Below are 23,961 nucleotides of genomic sequence, written 5' to 3' on the forward strand. Positions count from 1 at the left end.
GTTAGGATTTTTCTTCACAAGCATCAATGCGAAATACGCAACGACCTAGCACTCGATGGAAATACGACTCAGTCCACTCTAAATCCAAAGTCGACCGTGGACAGTCTATTGTTCCTAGTTGCTAACCGCTTGGAGCGCTTTATCGCGAGATTTGCAAAAAGTCACCTCAAGCTTCGCGACTGTACATAGTAGACTGTGGTAACATGGTGTCCAGTACCTTAATGCATGGACAGACTGGGCAGTTTCCCGGGAGCATGAGAATAGGGCCTCCCTTGACAATCTATGCACAGACATTAATTTTCCTATCATCGTTTCAACATTCAAATTTCCCTCTAACTTGGTAGAAGGAGAAAAATTACGACTTGTAACGGAGAATTGACATGTCTGCATTCGCGAGAGAAATGTTACCATTTTTATTGCTTACAATGCTATGGAAGCAAGATATTGTAAGGGATTCATGGAGGCAATTAACGTCGGGGACAATAATTATTATTGCTGACAGTGTGCAGTTTCATTATCGGAAGCTGTTTGTGTTCCCAGAACACTATTTAAAGGGTAGAGGAAGTATAAGAAAGTGAAGTGAGGAAAAGAAATCTCTAGACTTATTTTTTAAATTTGTAAATAATTCTTTAAGCAGAAATGAAACGTAATATTTTAAGTGTAGCGCAGAAGTGAACACACGCAAGAGGCAGAAGAATTAAGCGAGAAAATGAACCTGGAAATGATCTCACAATTCTTTGGAATGACATTCTGGAAAGAGTGAACAAAACAAGTCCTGCAGTCAGAGGATGTGAACATACTTGTCGCCTTGAATCTTCCTGAGTCTCTAAAATCCTACCTTTAGGAAATTTGGGACAAAATTTAGTGACTACGAATTAAAATCCAGAAGTATGTGTCCAGATTCAGATTATAGGGATGTAGGAAAATGAAAGCGAAGCGTAGTATTACAGACATAGCAGGTCAGAGGAAATTCTCTGCAAAGAATTTTTGCAGATGTTTGTGTTTAAATTCATCAGTAATAAATAATTCATGGTAATATCATAATATGCGCTAGTGTTGTCTCCGTCAATATGATTTACTAAGTAACATGTCATTTTTATGTTGAAATTTTTGTTTTTTCAAGATCAAGCATTCCTATCACAAAATTCATAGACAAAAAGCATGCATGCATGTTCACTATGCAAATATATGAATTAAGTGTCAAGTGAACATGCATTCAGTTGTGTCTGTTGCGCTGGCGTTGCGGTGCTCAGATTCTGCAGTGTGCAAAAGATCTGGCGTAACGCGTCAAATATATGTAGCACACGGAGCCGCAAGATATTCAAGTACTTAAGCATCGTTAAATAAAAAAATCTGTATTTGTATTTCGACATTGCTGCATTATCGCATTTCGACATTGTTCCATTGTCTTCTTATCTTCGTAATCTGTTACCGGTATTTTATCAAGCTACATGAACTGAACGATTGTCTAGAATGGAAAAAATTAAATGATGGATGGTATTCTGTGAGATGAGTTCGAAGATGTGATTACATGGCATCCGCTTTGTATGTGGGAAAAACTTCAGAAGAAAACCCAACTAGATAATCAGCCCAAGCGGTATTCAAACCTACGCCCGAGTGCAGCTTCGAAGCACGAGTCCCGTTCATTCTTTAGTGCGGCCCCTGGAAAATAAAATCCTTAAAGAACCATCTAGTTTGGAGTTAGAACCGCCACTGTGATTCAGTGCTAGAGCGCTGTTGGCCTTACAAACCAGGGGGTCCAGGTTCAAATCTCGCTCCACCCTGAATTTATAACTTGTGTTGGGCAAGCCCGTGGACCAGGCAACACAGGGGTTTTCTCCGGGTGTTCCGGTTCCTCTGTGACATACCAACAATCATTCAACACGGGTGTAATATGAGGGGCTCACAACCAAAGTGGACCAAGTCCACCAGTGATCAGTTTGTGAATTAATACAATCTCGGATGAAGAAAACTTGCCATAACAAACAAAGTCCATAACTCATTTGTTACTCCACAGAGGGTAGCATTTCCTATGGAAGGTGAAGGTTGCTAAGCGTGAGCCAGGAACTTTAAGACTCAATATCTCAGAACTATTCCAGATGGACTTGGTCCACTCTGGTTGTGAACCCCTTATATGTACCCACCGCCTGTGGTGCAATCTGGATAGTCTCTGCCGAACAAAGTAGTCTACGCTTTTCTGCACAGACATCTATGAGCCGCTCACAAAGTCGGAACGAGTAACCACAAGTGAACGGGCCTTGCAATTGGATAAAAAAAGAGTTCGGAGTTACACGGCAATCGTATATTTCGAATATCGTGTGTATCTAAAGAGAGAGGCCCAAAAAATATGCGAATTTTTGCCTTTTTTATGAAAAATACTCAACTTTAAAACTAAACCATGGTCCCAGAGCAATACTTACAATTGAAGAGTCCACTGCAAGAATGATGGATGTCACTTTCTTGTCGAAAATGAACCAAGACTGTCAATGCATAGCTTAAGACATATGGAATGTACATAGAGAGTTATATGACATTAACACTGATAGTCATTGTCCAGTAATGATCGGAAAATCATAGTTAAGCTTTGAGCGCTAAGCATTTCAAACTTTCAATTGCTTCTCCTGTAAAATGTATTCCAAATGACATCCATCATTCTTGCAGTGCACTCTTCAATTGATAGCATTAAGGTAAGAAGTCAAAAATGCGTCCATTTCTTCAAGAATAAATTTAACTATGTTGGGTTGGCTCTAAAAAATTGTCTGGCAACGATAAAAAGAAAGAAGCTGTGGAGGTACTGAATTTTTACATCAGCTAGAAAAATTTGACACCTTTATCGGAACTACCTCAGTCTCCAAAACTGGATATTAGTAAATTTCGTCCTTCATTAAGGCAATGATATACAATTTTTCAAAGCTCTGAAACGAAGAAAAATTCGACAATCATGTCAAGCACAAGGCTTTGTAATCTAGCAATTCTATCAATTGAGAGGAAGAAAAGTTGGGATTTGTTGAAGGACCTATCATCAGCGATCGACAGATTCGTTGCTAGGAAATCTTGACAGCTCCAGTTCACCTTATGAAGCGTTTATATAGGTCTGCCTTGCATGATTGTTTATCATAATTTTGGATGTTATTAAATAAGACTTCCGAGAATGAGTTTCAAGAGAGTTGACGGCAGCGGCATTGTCAGGAGATGGATCAGGTACTTTCTAAACCCTGCATATCTGGCCCACCCAAAATAATTAGTCTGGCTACGCCACTGACGAAAAGCAAACAAGTTAATTCTTTTTCACTTTCATTCTGTTCTCTTTCTGTTCTAACGAAAACATGTTGCCCATGTTAGACAACGGAGGAGAGGAAATTGAATATAGGTACTTTGTAATACCATTTTAAAAGAAAATGTCATTATGTTATTATTTAACGCAGAATAGTTGAATGTTTGAATTTTCATACAGAAATTTTAAAAATTATTATTATTATTATTATTATTATTATTATTATTATTATTATTATTATTATTATTATTATTGGGGCCCCATTAAGTGCTCTTTGATCCCAGAAGGTCGCAGCCCCCTGGTTGAGAATCACTTGTAGACCACGCAGTTGGTTTCTCTTATGATCCTAAGGACATTGAGAAGGCCTTTGGAGTTATCGAGTAATTTACATAAAGAATCATCTTATTATCTCGGTTCACTTCCATGAGTCAACGAATTATTTATTTAGGTCACGAACTCTTGGGCTTCTGAACCCATCTGTTACAGAGAATATTGACCATGGATGAATTCATCCATGTATTGAACGATTAGCTTTAGCATGAGTCAGTGTCTCCATAATAGCATTATATATATATATATATATATATATATATATATATATATATATATATATATATATATATATATATCACAGCGTGAATCGTGAAAATCCTTTTTCCCACACCTCTTGCAGGAATGGTTGAGAATATGAAATTTCATATTTTCCTTGTTTCTAGTGATAAGTCTTTAACTAACAGAAACAGGCAATTCTGTCCGCCTAAACATTAAATTTCAGATTCCCTTATTTGTAATCAGTAGATCAGGAAAAAGCTCCTTCACCAATGTCGGATTACCAGTCGAGACTTTATGAAGCTGAAGATGCATTCATTAAGTATGTAATATGTGTAAGGAATTTATAGTATTGAATTTGTTTACGTTGCAGTCACGAGAGGCCTTGTGGAGATGTGGGAGGGGAATAGTAATCAGCTGTTAGACGTTAGAGGGAACACCGCCTCAGTTACACACCAACAGCTGTTCCGGCTGGTGCCAACATGTCAGAAAAGACTCAAGGTAAGCGCGTATTTGTTATGTAAATGGCGCATCTCGTTTCTACAGCAACCGAGTTAAATTGTAAGGGGAGAAACTGAAAACAAAATGTTGATATATTAAGCCTAGACTTCATGACTAGTATACAAATTCATGGATATACACATACAGTACTGTACATGCTTGTTTCACGGCAGTTTGTAAGTTACTTGAAAGTATTTTCCGTTCAACGTCAGTAATATTTGTGAAAATCAAATGTTCTAAAGGAAAATGCTAACCGGGAGCCTTACTGCCAGTTACTTTAAAGAGAAGTAGCATCGGATTTATCGGATCCCTATTGCCTAATTGCGTGAAACATTTATGCTGTTCGTGATTGTTATTGTGAGCATGGTTGGAATTGTAAGGATGCTTGGGATTTGAAATAAAATTTAACATTTATTTTAATTTCTGTCTTCGACTCCCCGCATTTTAATATAATAAGGTGAAGACTTCTCGTTAATTTTTTCAAAATTGCTACTTCATTCCATGATACCTAGTCTCGAGACAACAATATAATTGATAGTTGAAACGATTCGCACATCAATATTAATGACGCCAATAATTTGTTTCAATCCATAATGAATGTGTCATTACAGAGAATTGCATTCATTTATAAATTAATACCATAGTTAAGTACGCTAGAATTAGTCTGTGTTAAATTAATTATTTCTTTCTTCATATTCCCGCATTTATTAATCATCTCATTTGTGTAGGAATAATTTTCGATTAAATTAAAATTAAGTTTAATATTTCCTTAAGCTTCCACACGTTAAAAATTAATCATTTTATTCTTTATGATGTCACATTCGTTTCCCCTTTATGTTTTATCACGACTGACTGGATTCGAAACTACTGTTTTAAACACATCGTAATTTTAGTCATCCAAGGCCTGCTGTAATTAATAGTCAGCGTATTAACAGACTAGATTTCTCGATTGCCAGGAGCATAAACGTTTAACGTTAAAAAGTTTTCGTGCGGTCTTTGATGATGTACTCTCTTCATTTCTTTCCCAGTGTGTGCCCTATAGTATTTGCTCTCTATTTAGTCTTGTCCATTCTTTCGGCAAAGTAACATCGTTGGACTAACGACTATTTATTATACATTAACATAACTTCATTTACATAGTAAATTGTTGTGGTAGAGATACGTAGGAGGGAGACAGATAACAGAAGTTCGCAATGCTTTTAATAATCCGACGCTAACGAGCAAGATAAGCAATTCGAAATTTATCGCTCATTCACCGGCAGATACAGTATATAATAAAAGAACTGTTTGTGTTTTCTTATCGATGTCTCAACAATTGGAAGGGGGTAAGTCCAATCACTTGGTAGTATTTTTGTGGGTGATGATTAGACTGATTACATACCCACAGTTTTTGCCAAAATTAGATATAATTATAAAGAGATGGCCTTTTATATCAGCAATTTCTCGTTGTTGAAACCGTTTTATCTCTTATTCTACTCTTTAGTATGCGTATGCGACTTAATGAAATGAGGAGAAGGAACAACATAGAGAGAAATAGTGAATGCAAAGGCTTTCCCTTTAAACGCCATGAAGACGTGTGGAATTAGAGTTCCATGCTTTCCTGACATCGGAACTAGAATTTAGTGCTGTGGTGAGCATCACGCTCCGACCACTTTTTTATCCCCGGTAAAGACTACACGAGGCTGAATTGGACCCCATTGTCGTTCTAGCAGGTTGGCAAACAGAATAATTCCGCCTCATCCGGGATTGAACCCAGAATCTCCCAGTCTGTAGACAGTCAAGAGAAATAGTAGTCCACACCTGTGGAGTAACGGTCAGCGCGTCTGGCTGCGAAATCAGGTGGCCCAGGTTCGAATCCCGGTCGGGGCAAGTTACTTGGTTGAGGTTTTTTTCGGGGTTTTCCCTCAACCCAATACGAGCAAATGCTGGGTAACTTTCGGTGCTGGACCCCGGACTCATTTCACCGGCATTATCACCTTCATTTCATTCAGACGCTAAATAACCTAGATGTTGATACAGCGTCGTAAAAATAACCCAATAAAATTAAAAAAAAAAAAAGAAATAGTAGTTGCATTTTATAAAATGTTGTTAATATTATTTTGGTTTTCTTTTAAGTTTTAAAAGAGTAACAGTTTAATTTATCACACATAGGCCTAATGTAACTTACGTAGCAGTACGTGAATTGAAGTTAAATTTTTTGAGGGGAGCATTACGACCCAGCACTGCAACCTTTCAAGATATATTGCGCTGACCCTCAAGCTAGGTGCATTCACAACCTACACTGGCTGACTTCACTAAGGTTCGCTGCGTAGTACCCTAGATCATATATGTATCAGATAACTCCTCGCTACGTTAAAATCGGCAGCACTTTAGAGAGAACCGCCAGGATCGCAACCCGTCCGCCGTAAACGAACACGAGATGGCAGCACAGTCGCTAATGCAATTTAAATGGGCATTACCTGGGGCATTATGACGTGACTCCTTATGAAACAACTAGATGGAAGCGTAGTAAACCTGACAAAAGTTGTTAACTTCAATGCCTATAACCCCGACATATCTGTTACATATATGATCTAGGGTAGTACTCAGGTTTCGAGCAGACAACCACACGCCACTCGTCCCTAGGCCAGCCCCCTCCGTGCGTCGCCAGTTGGCCCGAATTCTATGGAATGGAAATCGGTTGGAATGATGTACGTAGATGTCTATCTACTATAGAGTAACGGGAAAACGCCGAGAAAAACACCAACAGAGACTTTATCAGTCACTTGGCTATTTCACATGAAAGTACATGACTATGAATGTTTGACAGTATAAACTAGTACTAATTTTACTACTATAGCGTTATGTGAAACGTCACCAAAAGATGGTCAATTTGTATACATGTATGTACTAGCGGTAAATTATCAAGTAAGGATCTCAAATGCTTGAAACATCTTTAATAGTGACGAACAATTTTGATACATCTAAGACATGACAGCTTTATCAAATAACTTATTTTTTCACGGAAGTTTAAAACTAGAATTGTAACGCTGCTTAATGTCAGTAAACTGTTTCCGAAAATCAAATATTCTAAATCCTAAACGGAAACCTATTTATATAGTAAAAATTGTAATGTGTGACAGTATGTTTTCTATAACAAAGCATGAAAAAATGGCTGGAATAACGTATAGGTATAGTTCACCATTGTATTTAATCGGCTATTTAACGACGCTGTATCAACTACGAGGTTATTTAGCGTCGGTGGAATTTGTGATATCAAAATGGTATTTTGGCGAGATGAAACCGAGGATTTTTAATTAATACTAAAATATATTGCATATTCCATTGCCACATCTCTGCAGCTCAGAAAACTCTACTGAAATCGATGACTTACTGCACTTGCAATCGGGCTCACAGAGCTGCAGTAGTGCAATCTGATTTGGAGTGTTGGTACGTATACTAGAATAGCTTCTCGCTACATTCTCGAAATAGTCGTTTGCGTCATCTCTTCGTGTTTTTATTTTTGTGGTTCAACGTTCGGGCCTTTCTCACGGAAATATCCTTGAAGCGTTAACAGCGCTATTCAAGACCTTGGTGATGTTATTACGAGTGTGCTGAAGAAGACATGCATGACTCTGGTCAAACGTGAAGTAATGAAACACGCACATACAGTTAAGTGTACTTTACATGTCTTATAATAACGCAAATTGAGTAAATAACTTCATTTATATGTATCCTAAGCATAAAGTTATATTCGTTATTATATAGTTTCACTGCATTGTTAAGTATCACCAGTGGAATTGGTGATAGCGAGATAGTATTTGGCGAAAGGCTACAAAAAATCATAAGATTACCTGATATCCGCCTTATAGTTAAGAAAAACCTTTGAAAAATCCAACCAGTCAATGGAATTGGTGATGGCGAGAGACCGAGAATTCGCCGTAGATTACCTGACATTTGCCTTACGGTTGGGGAAAATCTCGGAAAAAACCCAACCAGGTAATCGGCCCAATCGGGAATCGAATCCATGCCTGAGAACAGCTCCCGATCAGTAGGCAAGCGTCTCTGCCGACGCCGGCGACCCGACCACCATTTAATGGATGTTTTTGTGTTAAGGAAGAAGTAAAAAAATATATATTTAGCGTACCTTTTAATACAATAAGTGAAACAAGCTTAATTTAAATAAGATCCCGTCAAGCTTTCGCACTAGAGGCACACTTGTCTTGATGAATCCTGGAGTGTGTATCTGCAACACTTCTGTGATTTTCAACCATATTTTTATATATTGTAGAGGGGGATCATTTATGTTTACGGACATTAAAGAAGATTAGGAACAGCAAGAGATGATCTAAGATCAGTACAGATCTCCATATACAAAATTTAGGCACCCATCCATACACTGTTATAACTCCGTATGGGCAACATTTTTTCTTCCCCATACGATTCATTAAAAAGCTGCAGGTTTCCATACGCCATATGGTCCCCATGACAGCACTGTTTTGAACATTTTCTTTCTTCCTTAGAACTTAGGTTAGGTAACGGTGGATACAGGCGAGTTAGGACGACCATTCGCACGTCGGCATAGAGGCCTATTGTGCACCCCGAATGTTGTGGGATCTGGGATGAATGAGGATGAGGGTGTATCAGCCCACCGGCCGCATGTGACCCCTCACCCGCTCACCCAATGGGGGCCTCCTACCCTCCCCGCTCGAAGTTCATACTGCCAAGGTGACCAAGCAGCACAGGATCCATTCCTACGGGCCTTCCAAGGTGTTGAAGCGCTCTTGGAAGTGTTCTTAAGGAATGAATCCTAATATAGATATTGCGGAAGGCTGGGAACCCAGGAACGGTTCTAGAGAGGACGCCTCTTAAGCAGATGAAGACATGCGTCTTGACCTGAATATGCTTATGGAATGAGATGAGAAAGATGAATGATATGATACGAAAACTAAATTCTTTTTCTACACGGCAGGGGAAGGGAAATGGACCGTGACAATGAAAATTCCAACCCGGCATTTGTTTTAAGTAACTGTGGAAAACCACGGGAAAACCACAGTCAGGTTGGTCGGTCCGGGAATCGAACCACGGACCTCCCGAATGCGAATCCCATCCCTTAGAACTTTATAACATTTTTCTTAAGCTGTTACATTAAATTAAGCGTTAGGTTATATTTAGAGGGATGAAGTTACAGGAGAATGGAGGAAGTTACATAACTCAGAATTGCACGCATTGTACTTTTTACCGGACATAATTAGGAACATTAAATCCAGACGTCTGAGTTGAGCAAGGCATGTAGCACGTATGATTATAGACTGTTAGTTGGGAGGCCGAGGGCGAAAAGAACTTTGGGGAGGCTGAGACGTAGGTGGGGGGATAATATCGAAAGGATTTGAGGGAGGTGGGATATGATGGTAGGGACTGGTAGGGATCTCGCTCAGAGATAGGGACCGATGGCGGGCTTATGTGAGGGCAGCAATAAACCTCCGGGTTCCTTGAAAGCCATAAAGTAGGTAAGTTAGGTTATATTTACAGCTATTGGTCACTTGAGTATTATATAATAAGAACGACTTCCACCGCTGTGGAGTAAGGGTTGGCATGTCTGACCGAGTTCAAATCCTGGTTGAGACAAGTTACCTGCTTGAGGTTTTCCCTCAACCCTTGAGAGCAAATGCTAGGTACCGTAACTTACGGCGCTGTACCCTGCACTCATTTCGCTGGCACTATCACCTTCTTTTCATTCAGACGCTAGATAACCATCGCAGTTGATAAAGCGTCGTAAAATAAAGATAAACACAATGTAATATTTGTTACTCAGTCAAATGACAAATCAATGTAAAATAATGACTTATATTATATGGTCATTAAGTTTTATATACATGAATTACAAATTGCAAACGTTTTCGCCCATTCAGGCATCTTCAGGCACAAGTATACAATATCTCAATATCAAACTGTGTAGCCATTACATAGGTGGTAGATAAACTGTTTAAGATTAATGATGTACAAAACATCTCCATAATTAAAATGTAATAGGCTATTACAAGTCATAAAATTAAAATGATGTTAAAAACCACGTAGTGTGTAATTAAACTTCATAATATTCTGTGGAACTCTTGTTCAGTAGAGTCCAATGAGTGATGAATTATGTGTCGTTTCCACAGAATATTATGAAGTTTAATTACACACTACGTGGTTTTTAACATTATTTTAATTTTATGACCTGTAATATTACATTTTAATTATGGAGATGTTTTGTACATCATTAATCTTAAACAGTTTATCTGCCACCAATGTAATGGCTACACAGTTTGATATTGAGATATTGTATAATTGTGCCTGAAGATGCCTGAATGGGCGAAAACGTTTGCAATTTGTAATTCACGTATATAAAACTTAATGACCATATAATATAAGTCATTATTTTACATTGATTTGTCATTTGACTGAGTAACAAATATTATATCGTGTTTATCTATATTAATTGACAATCTGAATATTTCCATCATGCTTTCTAAGTCGTAAAATAAACCAATTTAAAAAAAAAGAACTTATATTACTCAGGAACGAAAAATGGTACAACGATCGACTACTTATTTCTTTCGTTTACACAGCCATCTTTTGCATCATCTTTAGTAAACGGAGTCAGTCTGGGACTTCATAATTAATTACAGTAAGAGGCACGCAAAATGGAGGCAGTGGTACTAGGTTTGTGATCTCAATAGTCGTAAATCAAAAGAGCGGCCTTCATACGTAATTACTGCTTTATCAAGACGCGTCCTACAGTGCAACTCGTACACGGAAACACGCGACACCCGCGTGATATTCAGACCTACTTCCTGGCAGAAAAGGATTCAGTCATCATAAAAATACTACATGAAAATCGTAATGCTAGAAACTCGATTTGAAATTTTTAATGGAAGCACGTGTTTTATAATTTCTTACTACTAAAGCCTAACTGCCTGGCAAATTTTAGGAAAAGTAATAAAATTATGACTTATTAATACGAAATTAGAAATGCGATTGGTTGATTATTTCTAACGCCTTCGGCTAAGGTCGGTGAAGACCTGAACTCTGATAGTCTGGCAGTGTGAAGAATTGTGTTTTCGAAGTGGATTGTTTGTGGTCCGCGCCTGTGGCTCAATGCCAACCGCGTTGATCTGCCATCCCCGGCTAGGTTGTGATGAAATTTGTGGTGAGCAAAGCAGGCGTTGCACAGGGTCTTTCTTGGAATACTTCCGTTTCTCTCTATCAATCCAACACTCCCCCTCTCCCTCATTTCATCTATCATCTGCATTAGTAAAAAGAGGCTTGGGTGAAGCCTTGGAGATAGTACCTGCAGAATATGTCCGATGCCGATATAGGAAGGGCTTGAGGCTCCGGGCCACTGGAGCTTATCAGGCTACTCGTCTGAGGATGAAATCTAGCTTTATTAGGGACTGAGGCAGGATGGTCCACCTGTCAGCATAGGATTCACGAATATCACCCAGACCACTTGTAGGACTTGAACAATAATGAAGCACAATCGTGCCTAAATGTAAGGCCCAGCCTTCGAAAAGCCAAGCCAGGAGTGTTTGTGAGGCAAAATACAGTTATTATCCCCAATCATAGAATATTAGGCGAGATAGATAACTATCAGAGATTCATGTTGATGATAGGCGAGAAAAGGTATGTTAAATTTGTCTTGAGCTATCTTATTGAGGGAAAGAGTTTTTTTTAATACCTACTGCAAATCTTTGATACGTAAACTTACTTTCCTTACGAAGGAGGCCACGTACAAATCTTATGGCTCTTAAAATTGAAGGGTTCAGAACCATAGTGGGCCAAGCGCCATTTACTAAAACCGTAGAAAAACAAGGGTTAAAATTAAGTTATTACCATAATTCAGTGAAAATATATAGCAAGTAATATAAAGTATACACATTAAAACTAAATGATATGTCAATCTTCATTAAACTATGGTATTCATTTAGTAAATGGCGCTTGGCCCACTATGGCTCTGAACCCTTCAATTACATTTTTCCACGTTCAGCATGAAATACGAGATCCTCCTGACTAGCAGCATCGTTCTGTATAACTCGTTTGAGAATAAGAATTTCTTAAAAGTATCTAACTAATATAACTAATAATTTATGCTATAATAAGTACAGGGACATCATTTTATTTTTACTAACATTTTTAATATTAACCTGTCTATACCTTTAGAGAACCGGAAACACCGTTCGCTACTCCCTTCCACGACTGGAGTTCGATGATACTGGCGTAAAACACACACATCACTTTACTAGGTATAGGAGGGAAGAAAAGTAGTTCGTCCATTTACGTAAACTAGGAAATATCGCAATTTTGAGTTCGATAATTTTCATTAGTACAGCACATTAGCTTAGATTATAGAGAATGAAGTTAAATTGAATAATAATCATAATATGGATATTTAAACACATTTTTGAAAATGGTGGCCGTTCATTTCGATACAGGCTTCAGTTCTTTTGTGCATATTATCGCACTATAGACTATTGCATCTAACTCTAATTGCCAGTTTCGTCCTTCGTACTAGTAACTCATGTTGAAATAATTCTGTACCTACTCTATAAAAGAGTACCTTACGTACTGCAAATTCAATCTTCACTTCTGCCCGACCTGCACAGATAAAATAACTCAGACATGCTATCTACTGTCCGTCCAAGTGGTTATGCCGCAGGATCGTAGAAAGGGGGGAAATCACGTGACAGTTAATTACTTAACGAGGCCCTTTTATTTAAATTATTTTAAACAGTTGTATAATATTACGTAAACGTCCAATTCCTAACAGAAATGATCTTTTCAGAAAAGAGCTAAGACAGCCCAGCTTTTACAGAGGTGCGTGCAGAAGCAGGTGGGAGAAATCGAGATGCGACGTAGGCAAACTGACAGTACCTGTGCGAAAATATGGTTCAATATTGAAAGCTCTTTCGTCACTGGAAAACGCGAACATATTTCTGGAACGTACTATACTCACTCAGTGCTGTTTACTATATGCAGCCTTGATTTTGTCTGGAGGACAGTTGGAACTTCATCAGTAGAAGGGATGGGAGTGAAGTACATTCAAAAACTCAGGTACAATAAAAACTGAAGTAAAAATAAAATGATGTCCCTGTATAACATATAATGTTAAGAAATACTGCGTTAGCAGAACAAAAAATTATTACAGGAAAATCTATCATAACTGTTATTTTGTTCTTTGAGGTTTACATCTGAGTCTCTAACGTGGAAAATCAATATTTTGTGGGTATAAGAAAGGAATATTATATACAGGATGGAACTTATACAGGATATTAGGTCCCAATTGGGAGTTCAATTCGAAACTTTAGAATTTGCATGGCAGATGAGCGAGATATTCTTGTAACGCAATCGAATTTCGTGATAAGAAGATAAGGGCAACATAAACAAAATACACTCATTAGAATCACTAGTCCAGTTGCTGCTCAGATAACCCTACTAGTGAATAACATGTCAGTATATGTCTATGGTGCAAGTACCTGATATAATTCTTTCCGACGTCTCGATCCCCTACCCCTCCAATATCCGTACAGTGAACGTAAACACAATACTGATGATTAAAATGATGGACAACGATTGATTTAGGGAGACCTTGATGACTATTTTGTAAATAATAGCCTATTTCACACCGTTCTTCAGACATTTCAGTTCGCTTTGTTGACAAGAGCACACACGGAAGGTTTCCAAAAAATCCTAAAAAGAATCCTAGAAAGGAAGTAATAAAATAACACTATTACAGTCTTGCACGAATATGCAAGATGGTCATTTTGAGCACCTCCTATGAAGGTAAGCTAAAAGACAAAATTTGATATCCTACTATAGCTCGGAAACGAAACTCTGTAATTGGTTTATTTTACGACGCTTTATCAACTACGATGGTTATCTAGTGTCTGAGTGAAATGAAGGTGATAATGCCAGTGAAATGAGTCCAGGGTCCACGAAAGTTACCGAATATTTGCTCTTAATGGGTTGAAGGGAAACCCCGGAAAAAACCTCAACCAGATAACTTGTCCCAATCAGGATTTGGACCCGGGTCCGCTTGTTTCATGATCAGACATGCTAACCATTACTCCACAGCGGTGGACTGAAAAGAAGACATACAGTATATTTATGTGAAATAATTTTGCTAATTATTCTTTTTTGCTGAACCCATTCTTTAAATGGATCCCCTATAATAAGTTACGCCTGTGTGTATTTATAGTATATATATATATATATATATATATATATATATATATATATATATATATATATAGTATATTTACAGTATATGTGTGTAAGTTCGCGCACGCGCGTATCTGAATGCATTCATCTCATTTGCAATAACTGTGCACTTTTGACAGTCATGGGAATTTGTAATTACCTTGAGAGAAGGAGAACAAAGCTTATCTATGTTTGTTTATATTTATCTTGTTTTATTGACTCTTGTGTTTACTTATGTCAATTTTTACTTTGTGCTGAGATAATATCTTATCGTCGATAAAAAAAGGGAACTGAAAAAAAATACAGACGTGTCTGCGTACAGTCCTGTATCCGTGAAAATTGATCCTCATTCAGTAATTCAGCGAGTGGTAATCATGGCAACAGAAACATCCAGCATTTTATAAGCATTGCTGAGTTATCATCTTAATTAATTTACTTGCAGCTGTTATTTCATAAGCGTTTGCTGAACTCAAATGAGATCTGATGAAACTGTTCGTCATTCAGAAAATCCCGTCTTCTTCTATTTGTATGTAAAGATATAGGCTTACAGATTTATGTGACACCTTACACCCCACAATTTAAAACGAGTGTTAGGACGATGACACATACTTTCTCATACATTATTCAGTTTCACAACAATTAATGTCCTTTACTATCTTGCTAATGATGTTGCTGCTTATAGTTTATTTGCTTCACCTGTTATCCAAAAGATATAGGCCTACATAATTGTAATAAAATACGTACTGGTATATTGTGATCATTTATAATATTTTTTTTATTTACGAAATTGGACATCTAAAAGTGATGTGAATATTCATATGTATTAGGCCTTGCTTCAATAGCCTGCTGAATCGTAAGAAATGCGTTTACGCCTTTTACAAAAATTAGTGACCGATAAGATGGTCTCCGCTCGAGATCTCCACTAACTGCTTCTATGCGCCTGAAGAGTTAAGATTTCGACAAAATTCGCAATGAAAAGTAGAAATAATTATATAATTATAATCTCTTAGCAAAGCGTTTTTCTTGTCGATACCAAATTCACTGTCTCAATTGTCAGTTTATTTTAAGTAACTCAAACAAAATCATCAGGATTTGAACCCGAGCTCGCTCGTTTCACGGTCAGACGCGCGAACTGTTACCCCACAGCGGTGGACTTGTTTTTAATTTAATAAAGACTCATTAATATTTCATTAAAATGATTACTGGTACTATAAATATTTTCATGTGCTTCATTCTCAAATAAATTAATTTGAGGATATTGAATATGATCAAGTGGTCAAATAGTTTAAGAGAAATCGCTTTATACACATACACAGTCGGCATGCCTAAAACCACTTTTTTCAATATTGAGAATGATGAAAACTTTTATTTCCCTGAAAATCTAGAAGTTTATTTTTTGCAACATCACAATACAATACTTCATTTTTATAAGGAGTGGCAACGTCATATTACTTAAAATACTTAATATACCCGCAGTCAGTTATATTCCTTTCTTGCGTTCCTTGAAGATGAAATCGGTTTTTCCCGTTGCTTTCTGCACACCACTCTCTCTTTCGCATCTTAATTGATCCCAGGGGGCCCCAGCATGGAGGTGAGGAGAATGGATTTGACTAATTTGGCCCTCCGGACTTCACCGAAATTCACCGCAAGGTTTAAATATCAGTTCTATCAGGGCTTTTGACATATGGGTGTTAAATTGTAAGCCTATTGAGTTGAATTTCCACATATAGTAAACGCATCCAGATAGAAGTAACCATATTTCAAATAAACTATCAGTTCCCGCAACCACAAGCTTGCAAAATTCTACTGTAGCCTATATTGAATGAATTATTTTCATTTAATCTCGTATTTAATGTTCAAACGCAAATGCATTATGAAGTCTTTATCTCTGGAACTTGGTTCAAAGTTTAACTTCTAGAAAACAGTTTAGAGAAAGAAAGAACTGTGGAAGTTGCACTATAAAAGCTCGTTATGTTCTGAAAGGAACCAAAAAGATACTACTAAGTTTGGTACGCACATGCTAGCTATCATTATCATGTTACTATCGCAATTTCGAGTTCTATATTTTAAAAAAAAAGTAGTTTATAGAAGGACATACCATTAGCAGTAGGCTACTGCTAGAACGTCGGTTTTCCGCAATGGAGACCCTGAGTAGAATATTAATTAAATAAAGTATGTTGGCTTAGACGGTGTTCATTAGGTTTTCTCGGGGTACTTCCGTTTCTCTCATATTGTACCATTTATCCATAATCATATAGCTATAGGCAGTGGAAAATTAACTGGCTGGGATTTCTATGACCATGGGTGGGCAACTCGTGCTCTCAAAGTGTCAACACAACCTCAGTGCAGGTAGAACCATGTTTCTGCCATGGATAGAACGGACTCTGTACTAGCTGTAGTGTCTGTATGTGGTTCTTGCAAGATGCAAGTTTGCTTGCGTCTGCAGTAAGTGGCGGCTCGTTTTAAGTGAAAAACAATATAATCCCCACATCATGTCCCTTTAGTGATGGGTCAAAAGAGAAAGATTTTTTTTATTGAGAAGGGAGGTAAAGCTTGTATTATGTTCTATTACACTTTCTTATGCATGACATTTTATGTTACAAATAAACACTGTGAGGATTTTAGTATCTAGATCTGCTTTAGGAAGATGAAGCTTGTATTATGTTCTATTACACTTTCTTACGCATTACATTTTATGTTACAAATAAACAGAGTGAAGGTTTTAGTAAAGAAATACTATCTAGATCTGCTTTAGAACAACTAATGGTAAAAATGGGATATCAACAAGGTGAGACTGATATCAAATATCGTTAGCACGTTATGTGTGACAGTTATAGAATTGCACGAAATATGATCGACTAGCTAAGAGCATTTATGGATAAATTTGAAATGTGGCAGTATCATGTAGAACATAGACAACTTCACTTTCTTTGACTATAAACAATCTTGAAGAGTGATAAGAAAATCTTCTTATCAAATATAAAACCCTACTTCAAGACCTACAGCAGAATTCACTGGTAAGTTTGGAGAAACAGTGATCATTGACAAGGAATCGAGATTTTTCTGAAATCCTTTTGGCTTACAGCCGATAGAAGATTCTGAAAGTTTATAGCTTGAATTGAAAAATATACAGAACAGCACGCCATTCAGATTCCAGAGAAATCAGGAATCGAACTGTTAGTAATGCTGCCTAAATCAGAATTTCCAAATATACTCTTTGCTTCCATATACACTGTATGTGCTTGAGTCAGAGTTTAATACAAGAAAGAAGTGTAAAAGCTCTCAATGTATAGAAAGAGCTTAGAGTAAGTTTATTTCATCTGCCGTGACATGTAAAAATTAGTTCCTTGAATTTGTGATTGTTTGCGAATACAGACTATTACCATTCTGAGAACAGAGGAATACTCTTTAATGTATAAAGACTTGTAAATTCTCGCGTTTTATGTTTCAAATAAGATATATAATAAGAAATATTAACAAATAGTGTAATAATAAATAAGTATTGCAGCTATATTTGTTGTATCTTGAAGAGGTTGTACTGAGTTTGTGTTTCCAGTACTAAACTAATTTACAAAGCTAGAAAATAATATAATTTTGTTAGTATGTGTGTTTAGGTGCAGTCTGTCTAAAATTATAATAATTATTGTACCATGCGTCATTCTGAAATTCAAATCATGGAGTAGATATCACGACCACCTGCATGAGCCACCAGAGCTCACCATGGCAGTGAACTGCTTTTGCAGCAAAACTACAAACAACTTGTAACTGCTGCGGCTGGCTCCGTCTGTCTTTCTCTCTTTCAAGGTTTTTTTAGCACTTCATGAGCATGAGTTTGCCCAGCCATGTCTATGGCGAAACATCTGCAAAACATGTGGCAAAAATATAGTTAACAATTAAACTTTTATTTTATTCTCCCATATTAAATTTTATTTATTTACTGTGTTGCCTGTTTCGAAATGAACCTCATTTCGATATAGATTTTAATTTCCATAGTTGCTAAGAACCGTATGTAGCAAATGAAATGAGCATCCTTGTTGCTGTCCATGGACACTCAGCTATAAGCTGAATTTATTCGCTTTCTTTCCTTCAGTTAATTGATCATTGAAATCTTCGGCCTTGTGTTGGATTCTACGACAGTATTGTTGGATGAAGGCAATTTACAAAGTAGCTTTCCTTCACCAATAATGTATACTGTACCTTATCTACCAACTACGTAGCCAACTGCAACCAATAGAATCAGTTCTACTGCGATCTAAGACTTTTTAACATTTTGTGTCCTTATATTAGGGGCGAGTCGGGTAGTATTGGACATCAGGTAATATCGGACAGTGAGTTTCTTTCATCTACCACACGATGATAGTACCTGATTGACATGGTTACGTTTCTGTGATGTCGCATAGAGAAACGTAACCATGTCATTCAGGTACTACCATATGGTGGTAGATGAAAGAAACGCACTGTCCGATATTACCCGATGTCCGATACTACCCGACTCTCACCTATGTCACATTTTATGATGCTCCAATATAGAATGCTGTAATTACTACTATTAAAATTTTATTGCGGTAAAAGTAAGAAAATAATATATTAGTAATATCAGTAATAAGACAGTATTGAGATAAATAAATATAAATAAGGGTTAATAAATGAAGAAGTAAATTGACAATTCAATATGCGAATAACGACGTAAATATTGAAGACGTGGGCAAGACAGCACGATAACTCGAAACTTGAAGTCATTGTTAAAGTCATTTGATTCAAGTTATTTCAGTTTGCCATGTCCATGTGAATGACACATGTAGTTTAGTTCTTATCAGTCACCCAGTATCACTAATATATAGCTTTTGGGTTTTACAGTGCCACTAGACATACGCAATGGAGATAAAGCCCCTCTCCATGAAGAATCGTTTCCTCTAAAAGGTAGGTAAATAGTATTATGTAAATTTCATTTATTTTTTCATTACAGTATATCGCTGGCCCAGAACCAGACTGTTCCAAGTCCATTTTACTATTCTTTTTTTCAGGAGAGCTATTTTAAACTCCTGACATTCAAATCTTCACGAAACAATTGGAATAGCTTCACAGCAACCTTATGGAGAGGAATATTTACAATTTTGTTCGATTCATATATGCAGACAAGAACTGGAACACAATAAAACACGGATTTCTTTCTTATAAAAAATTGGATTTAGAACAGTCTGGTTCTCAGCCATCGATATGTAGACACGGAATTTAATTCTTGAAAATTATTATATTCATATTATTTGTGTCTGCATTCACGAGCTGTTACGGATAGTGGATAACTTTTACGTCTCCATTCAGCTTAAAGGTATGCACTACGGTACTGAGTTTTAAAACTTCCACAATTTTTATCCGATTTCAATGAAATTTTAATCACTAATTCCTTTCATCAAGATTAGATGATGTTGAAATTTTCAGGATTTTGGTTTGCAGATTTGGTCCATAAAAAATTAAACATAAAAATGCATTTTTTTCTCTCATTTTTACGGAGGAAGAGGAGGAGGAGGTGGGACCCGAGGTCCTGTGAATCATACTTGTAGCCTAACAGCCGCACTCTTGTGCAAGTACAACACGCCAAATCGTGAACTTAACCCAGGCTATGGTATGGATGATGATGATGATGATGATGATGATGATGATGATGATGATCAGGGAACGGATTTATATGGACTAAAAATATATGAAATATGTAAATATATATGTAGTTATTTTTACCAAAATATGGAATTAAATATGGATTTTTACCAAAATATGGAATTAAATATGGACTTAAAATTATAAAAAAATGACTATGTACGTTAAATATTGGTACATTTTAATCAAACTAAACAAAAAATATAATGGACGTACCTTATCTTCCAATGTAGTTTCAACAAAACACAATTTTTATTGTCTGTTACCATAACAATAGGTTACAAACATTTCTTTCAAGTGCTGAAAAGTGAATCTTCTTCTATTGTCTCTGAGGATAGATTTATACTGACTAAAAGAGCGTTCGACGTCACAAGAAGTAACTGGTACATAATTCAATTTCACAATGTCTGCTGGGGATAAGTCCAAGTTAATCTTCACTGTTGATTCACCACTCATCACAGCAACAACCTTTTGTAGTTCTTCATATCCAGGGTTTTTTGAAAGTACAGTGTCCACCTTAGCTCTTACTGCATCTGCAACTTTACCTCTACCACGATTCAGTTGTTCCACAGTACTATTTATAATTTCAAAACTTTCAGATAGTGAAAGGTGCCTATTTTGGAGACTTTTGAGCGTTTTTATGATGCATGAAAATGTATGCTGAATGTGAGCTAAGTCATTCTTCACACTTATGTCACAGGTAACTGTTTTCGCAGTGTCAATTGAGACTGCATCTTCAGAGTCCAATGCAAGGAGAACATTGTTAATAGAGTCTATATGTTCGGCATAATATTCAACTGCTTCTAGCCATGTACCCCATCTAGTTAAAATTGGCTTTGGTGGCAATGGAATTTCAGGGTACATTTCTTTCAACACGTTAACTCTACTGGGAGCTTTGAGAAATACTTTTTTCACTGATGAAATCAACAAATCTACTTTAGGGAAATTGTCTCTGACCACTTCTGCCACACGATGAAATGCATGCGCCACACAAGTAAAATGAGTCAATTTAGGATATACAACAGATAATGCTTGTCCAGCTTTGACCATATAAGGGGCAGCATCGCTAATAAAGAATAACACATTATCGTACATAATACCCTTTGGCCACAGGATACCCATAGCTTCGTTGAACAGTTTAACTATAGTTTTGTTATTGCACTTTTCTAGAACATCACAATGTAAAAGAATTCGTTCAGAATATTGTTCACTTAACAAACCGATAACTACATTACCAACAAGTCTACCTTCTTTGTCGGGAGTCTCATCAATGGAAACCCAAATTGAACTATCTTTAATTTCATCTCTTATCTTCTGTATTGTCTCATCGTAGATGGATGGAGCATACGTCTTCCTAAGTGTTGACTCATCCGGGATTGTATGTTGAGTATATTTTTCAAGGAATTCCCTGAAGACCTTATTCTTTAGTTTGTAGAGAGGAATATCAGCAGAGATGAGAGAACGGCACAGGTCGATGTTAAACTCAGATCTTACATTCGATGTTGTTGGTTGTGTTAAAAACAATTGTCTCTGCTTGGAATTTAGTTGTTTGTTGGCCTGATGTTTACTAGTTGTAATGTGTTGTTGCACCAGGAACTTTTGTGTAGATGATACTGCACACTGACACAAATTACAAAATAATATTTTATTGTCAGTTGATAAACCATCTTCTTTAAATTCTGAAATGTAACTTGTTAGTTTTGATTTTAAATTGACTGAATGACGTACTTTTGGCATATTTACCGTCTTTATAGTATGATTTACAAAACTGAACCTATGTGTACTCTGACTGGCATTTAACTGTTGAGCTGCACAACTGAAGTCTGTTAAAAATTTTAAATTAAATTAATACAGTTTTGTAACTTACTTTCCCATTGTTGATAGGACTGCTAATTTTCAAATAACTCTGATGTTAAAGGGATTACTGAACATGTGTTTAAATCTCTATTGTTGAAATGTATTTTTAAAAGTTAATGGAATTTTGTTTTGTTTTATTGTTAAACCTAATATAATATGGACTGTTTTATATGAAATATGGAAAATATATGGAAATTAACGAAAATATGTACTAAACTCTAAAATATGGAAAAATATGGAAAATAAAAGTAGGATTTTTCAACCCTACACATTGTGAAACATAAAGATAATGCAAAATATAAATTATATTAGCTTTATAAGTAAATATGTATTTACATATAAATCCTTTCCCTGATGATGATGATGATGATGATGATAAGTGAATTAATGATGGCGAAATCAGTCGGAGGTCCAATGTCGAAATATACCCAGCAATTCTGATTCAATTGATTTGAGGGAAAACCTCAACTAGATAACTTGTCCCAATCAGGATATGAACCTGGGCCCGCTCGTTTCAAGATCAGACATGCTAACGATTACTCCACAGCAGTGGACAAAATGCATCTTACCAGTAAATCAGATTACACGTGAATGAATAAAAATCTTTTCTAGTTTCGTGGCTTAACAAGTAGTTGAATAATTGAGTAATGGAATTGTATATTTGTGTTTTGTTATCATTTGTGGTTTAGAATAAAAAATAACTGATGGGAATGTGACTTCATAATTTTATAATTTCAGAATTTGAAAATGGAGGAAAAACAGAGTCCTCTGAAGTGAACTTCGAGGAGGCCGTTGCATTGACAGGTGAGTAATGATTCTCAATGTTGTAGTCTGCACAAATTTCACTTACGTTAGTTGTGCTGAATAGATTTACAGAGAGATAGGGATTTATTCTTCGACATTTTACTCAGCAACTTCAATACATTTGTTTACGTTATAAAGTATCTTAAGTAAGAAAAAAAATTAGCTACGCATCAGATATTACTAACTTAATCTTAGTTTGCTACTTGCTTCCCCTTCTTCGGAAGCTATGCTACACCACTGTAAACACAATAAGTTATTGACATAATCATCATGAACATACTATGTCATAATATTCCGTCATCAAGGAAACCTGCATAATTAGTAACATTAATAATGTTATTATATATAGTATTTTGTTTGCAAAAGTGGCCTTGCGTTATTCAGACCACATTACCAAGGAGTCTTATTAGTTTTAATGAAGTGCACTACATGTGTTGACTTCAGTTACAGTTCTTAAAGAAAAATAATGAGGATAAAAAATAATTTATGTTGCAGGCCAGGGTAAATTTCACTATGTTCTCCAGTTGGGATGTGGCATGTGTCTCATTTCGATGTCTGCAGAGATTCTCAACACAGCATATCTGCTGCCATCTGCAGAATGCGACTTCAACATGACATCCAGCGACAAGGGGATGCTCAGTGCTGTATGCTATATTGGTAAATTAATTTTATTCATAATCGGAATATGTATGATAATGAACTTTCTTGTGTTAAATTTTAACGTACCTTGTTAACATGTTTCGACCTATTTTCGGTCATCTTCGGAGTTCAGTGTTCAGTGATACAGCAGTGTTAAAAGTTGTGTAATCAAGATGTATTATTCATAATGTTGAATAATATGAGTATCGTTGAGAAAACTATATATATATATATATATATACATACATACATACATACATACATACATAACATCTCACAATTCTGCTTTGTGAAGAGCAACCTTGTTGTACACAGAAAAAAAAAATCCTGTGCAAGACTAATCCTATCCCTACCATCATATCCCATCTCCCTTAAATCTGTTTTAATATAATCCTCCCATCTACGCTTTGTCCTCCCCAAAAGTTTTTTTTCCCTCAGATCTTCCAACTAACACTCTATATGCA

General features: G+C 36.5%; 1 protein-coding gene across 3 annotated transcripts in view; it reads left to right on the plus strand.

The window, feature by feature from the left end:
* The first annotated feature begins 4,189 nt into the window (after positions 1-4,189).
* The window catches only part of LOC138714943 (synaptic vesicle glycoprotein 2C-like), a 42,548-nt gene continuing 22,776 nt past the window's right edge, over positions 4,190-23,961 (plus strand). The window contains exons 1-4 of one of the 3 annotated variants that reach the window (XR_011336122.1): positions 4,190-4,324; positions 19,400-19,462; positions 22,793-22,858; positions 23,354-23,515. Coding sequence is in view for 1 of the 3 variants with exons in the window: in XM_069847246.1 (XP_069703347.1) it covers positions 4,306-4,324; positions 19,400-19,462; positions 22,793-22,858; positions 23,354-23,515 (310 nt within the window). In the remaining 2 variants the exon portion in view is untranslated. Of the gene's footprint in view, positions 4,325-19,399; positions 19,463-22,792; positions 22,859-23,353; positions 23,516-23,961 lie in introns of those variants that run through there. The other 2 variants (XM_069847246.1, XM_069847247.1) reach the window with 2 other exon arrangements.

This window comes from Periplaneta americana, chromosome 15 (genome assembly GCF_040183065.1).
Source record: "Periplaneta americana isolate PAMFEO1 chromosome 15, P.americana_PAMFEO1_priV1, whole genome shotgun sequence".
NCBI lineage: Eukaryota > Metazoa > Arthropoda > Insecta > Blattodea > Blattidae > Periplaneta > Periplaneta americana.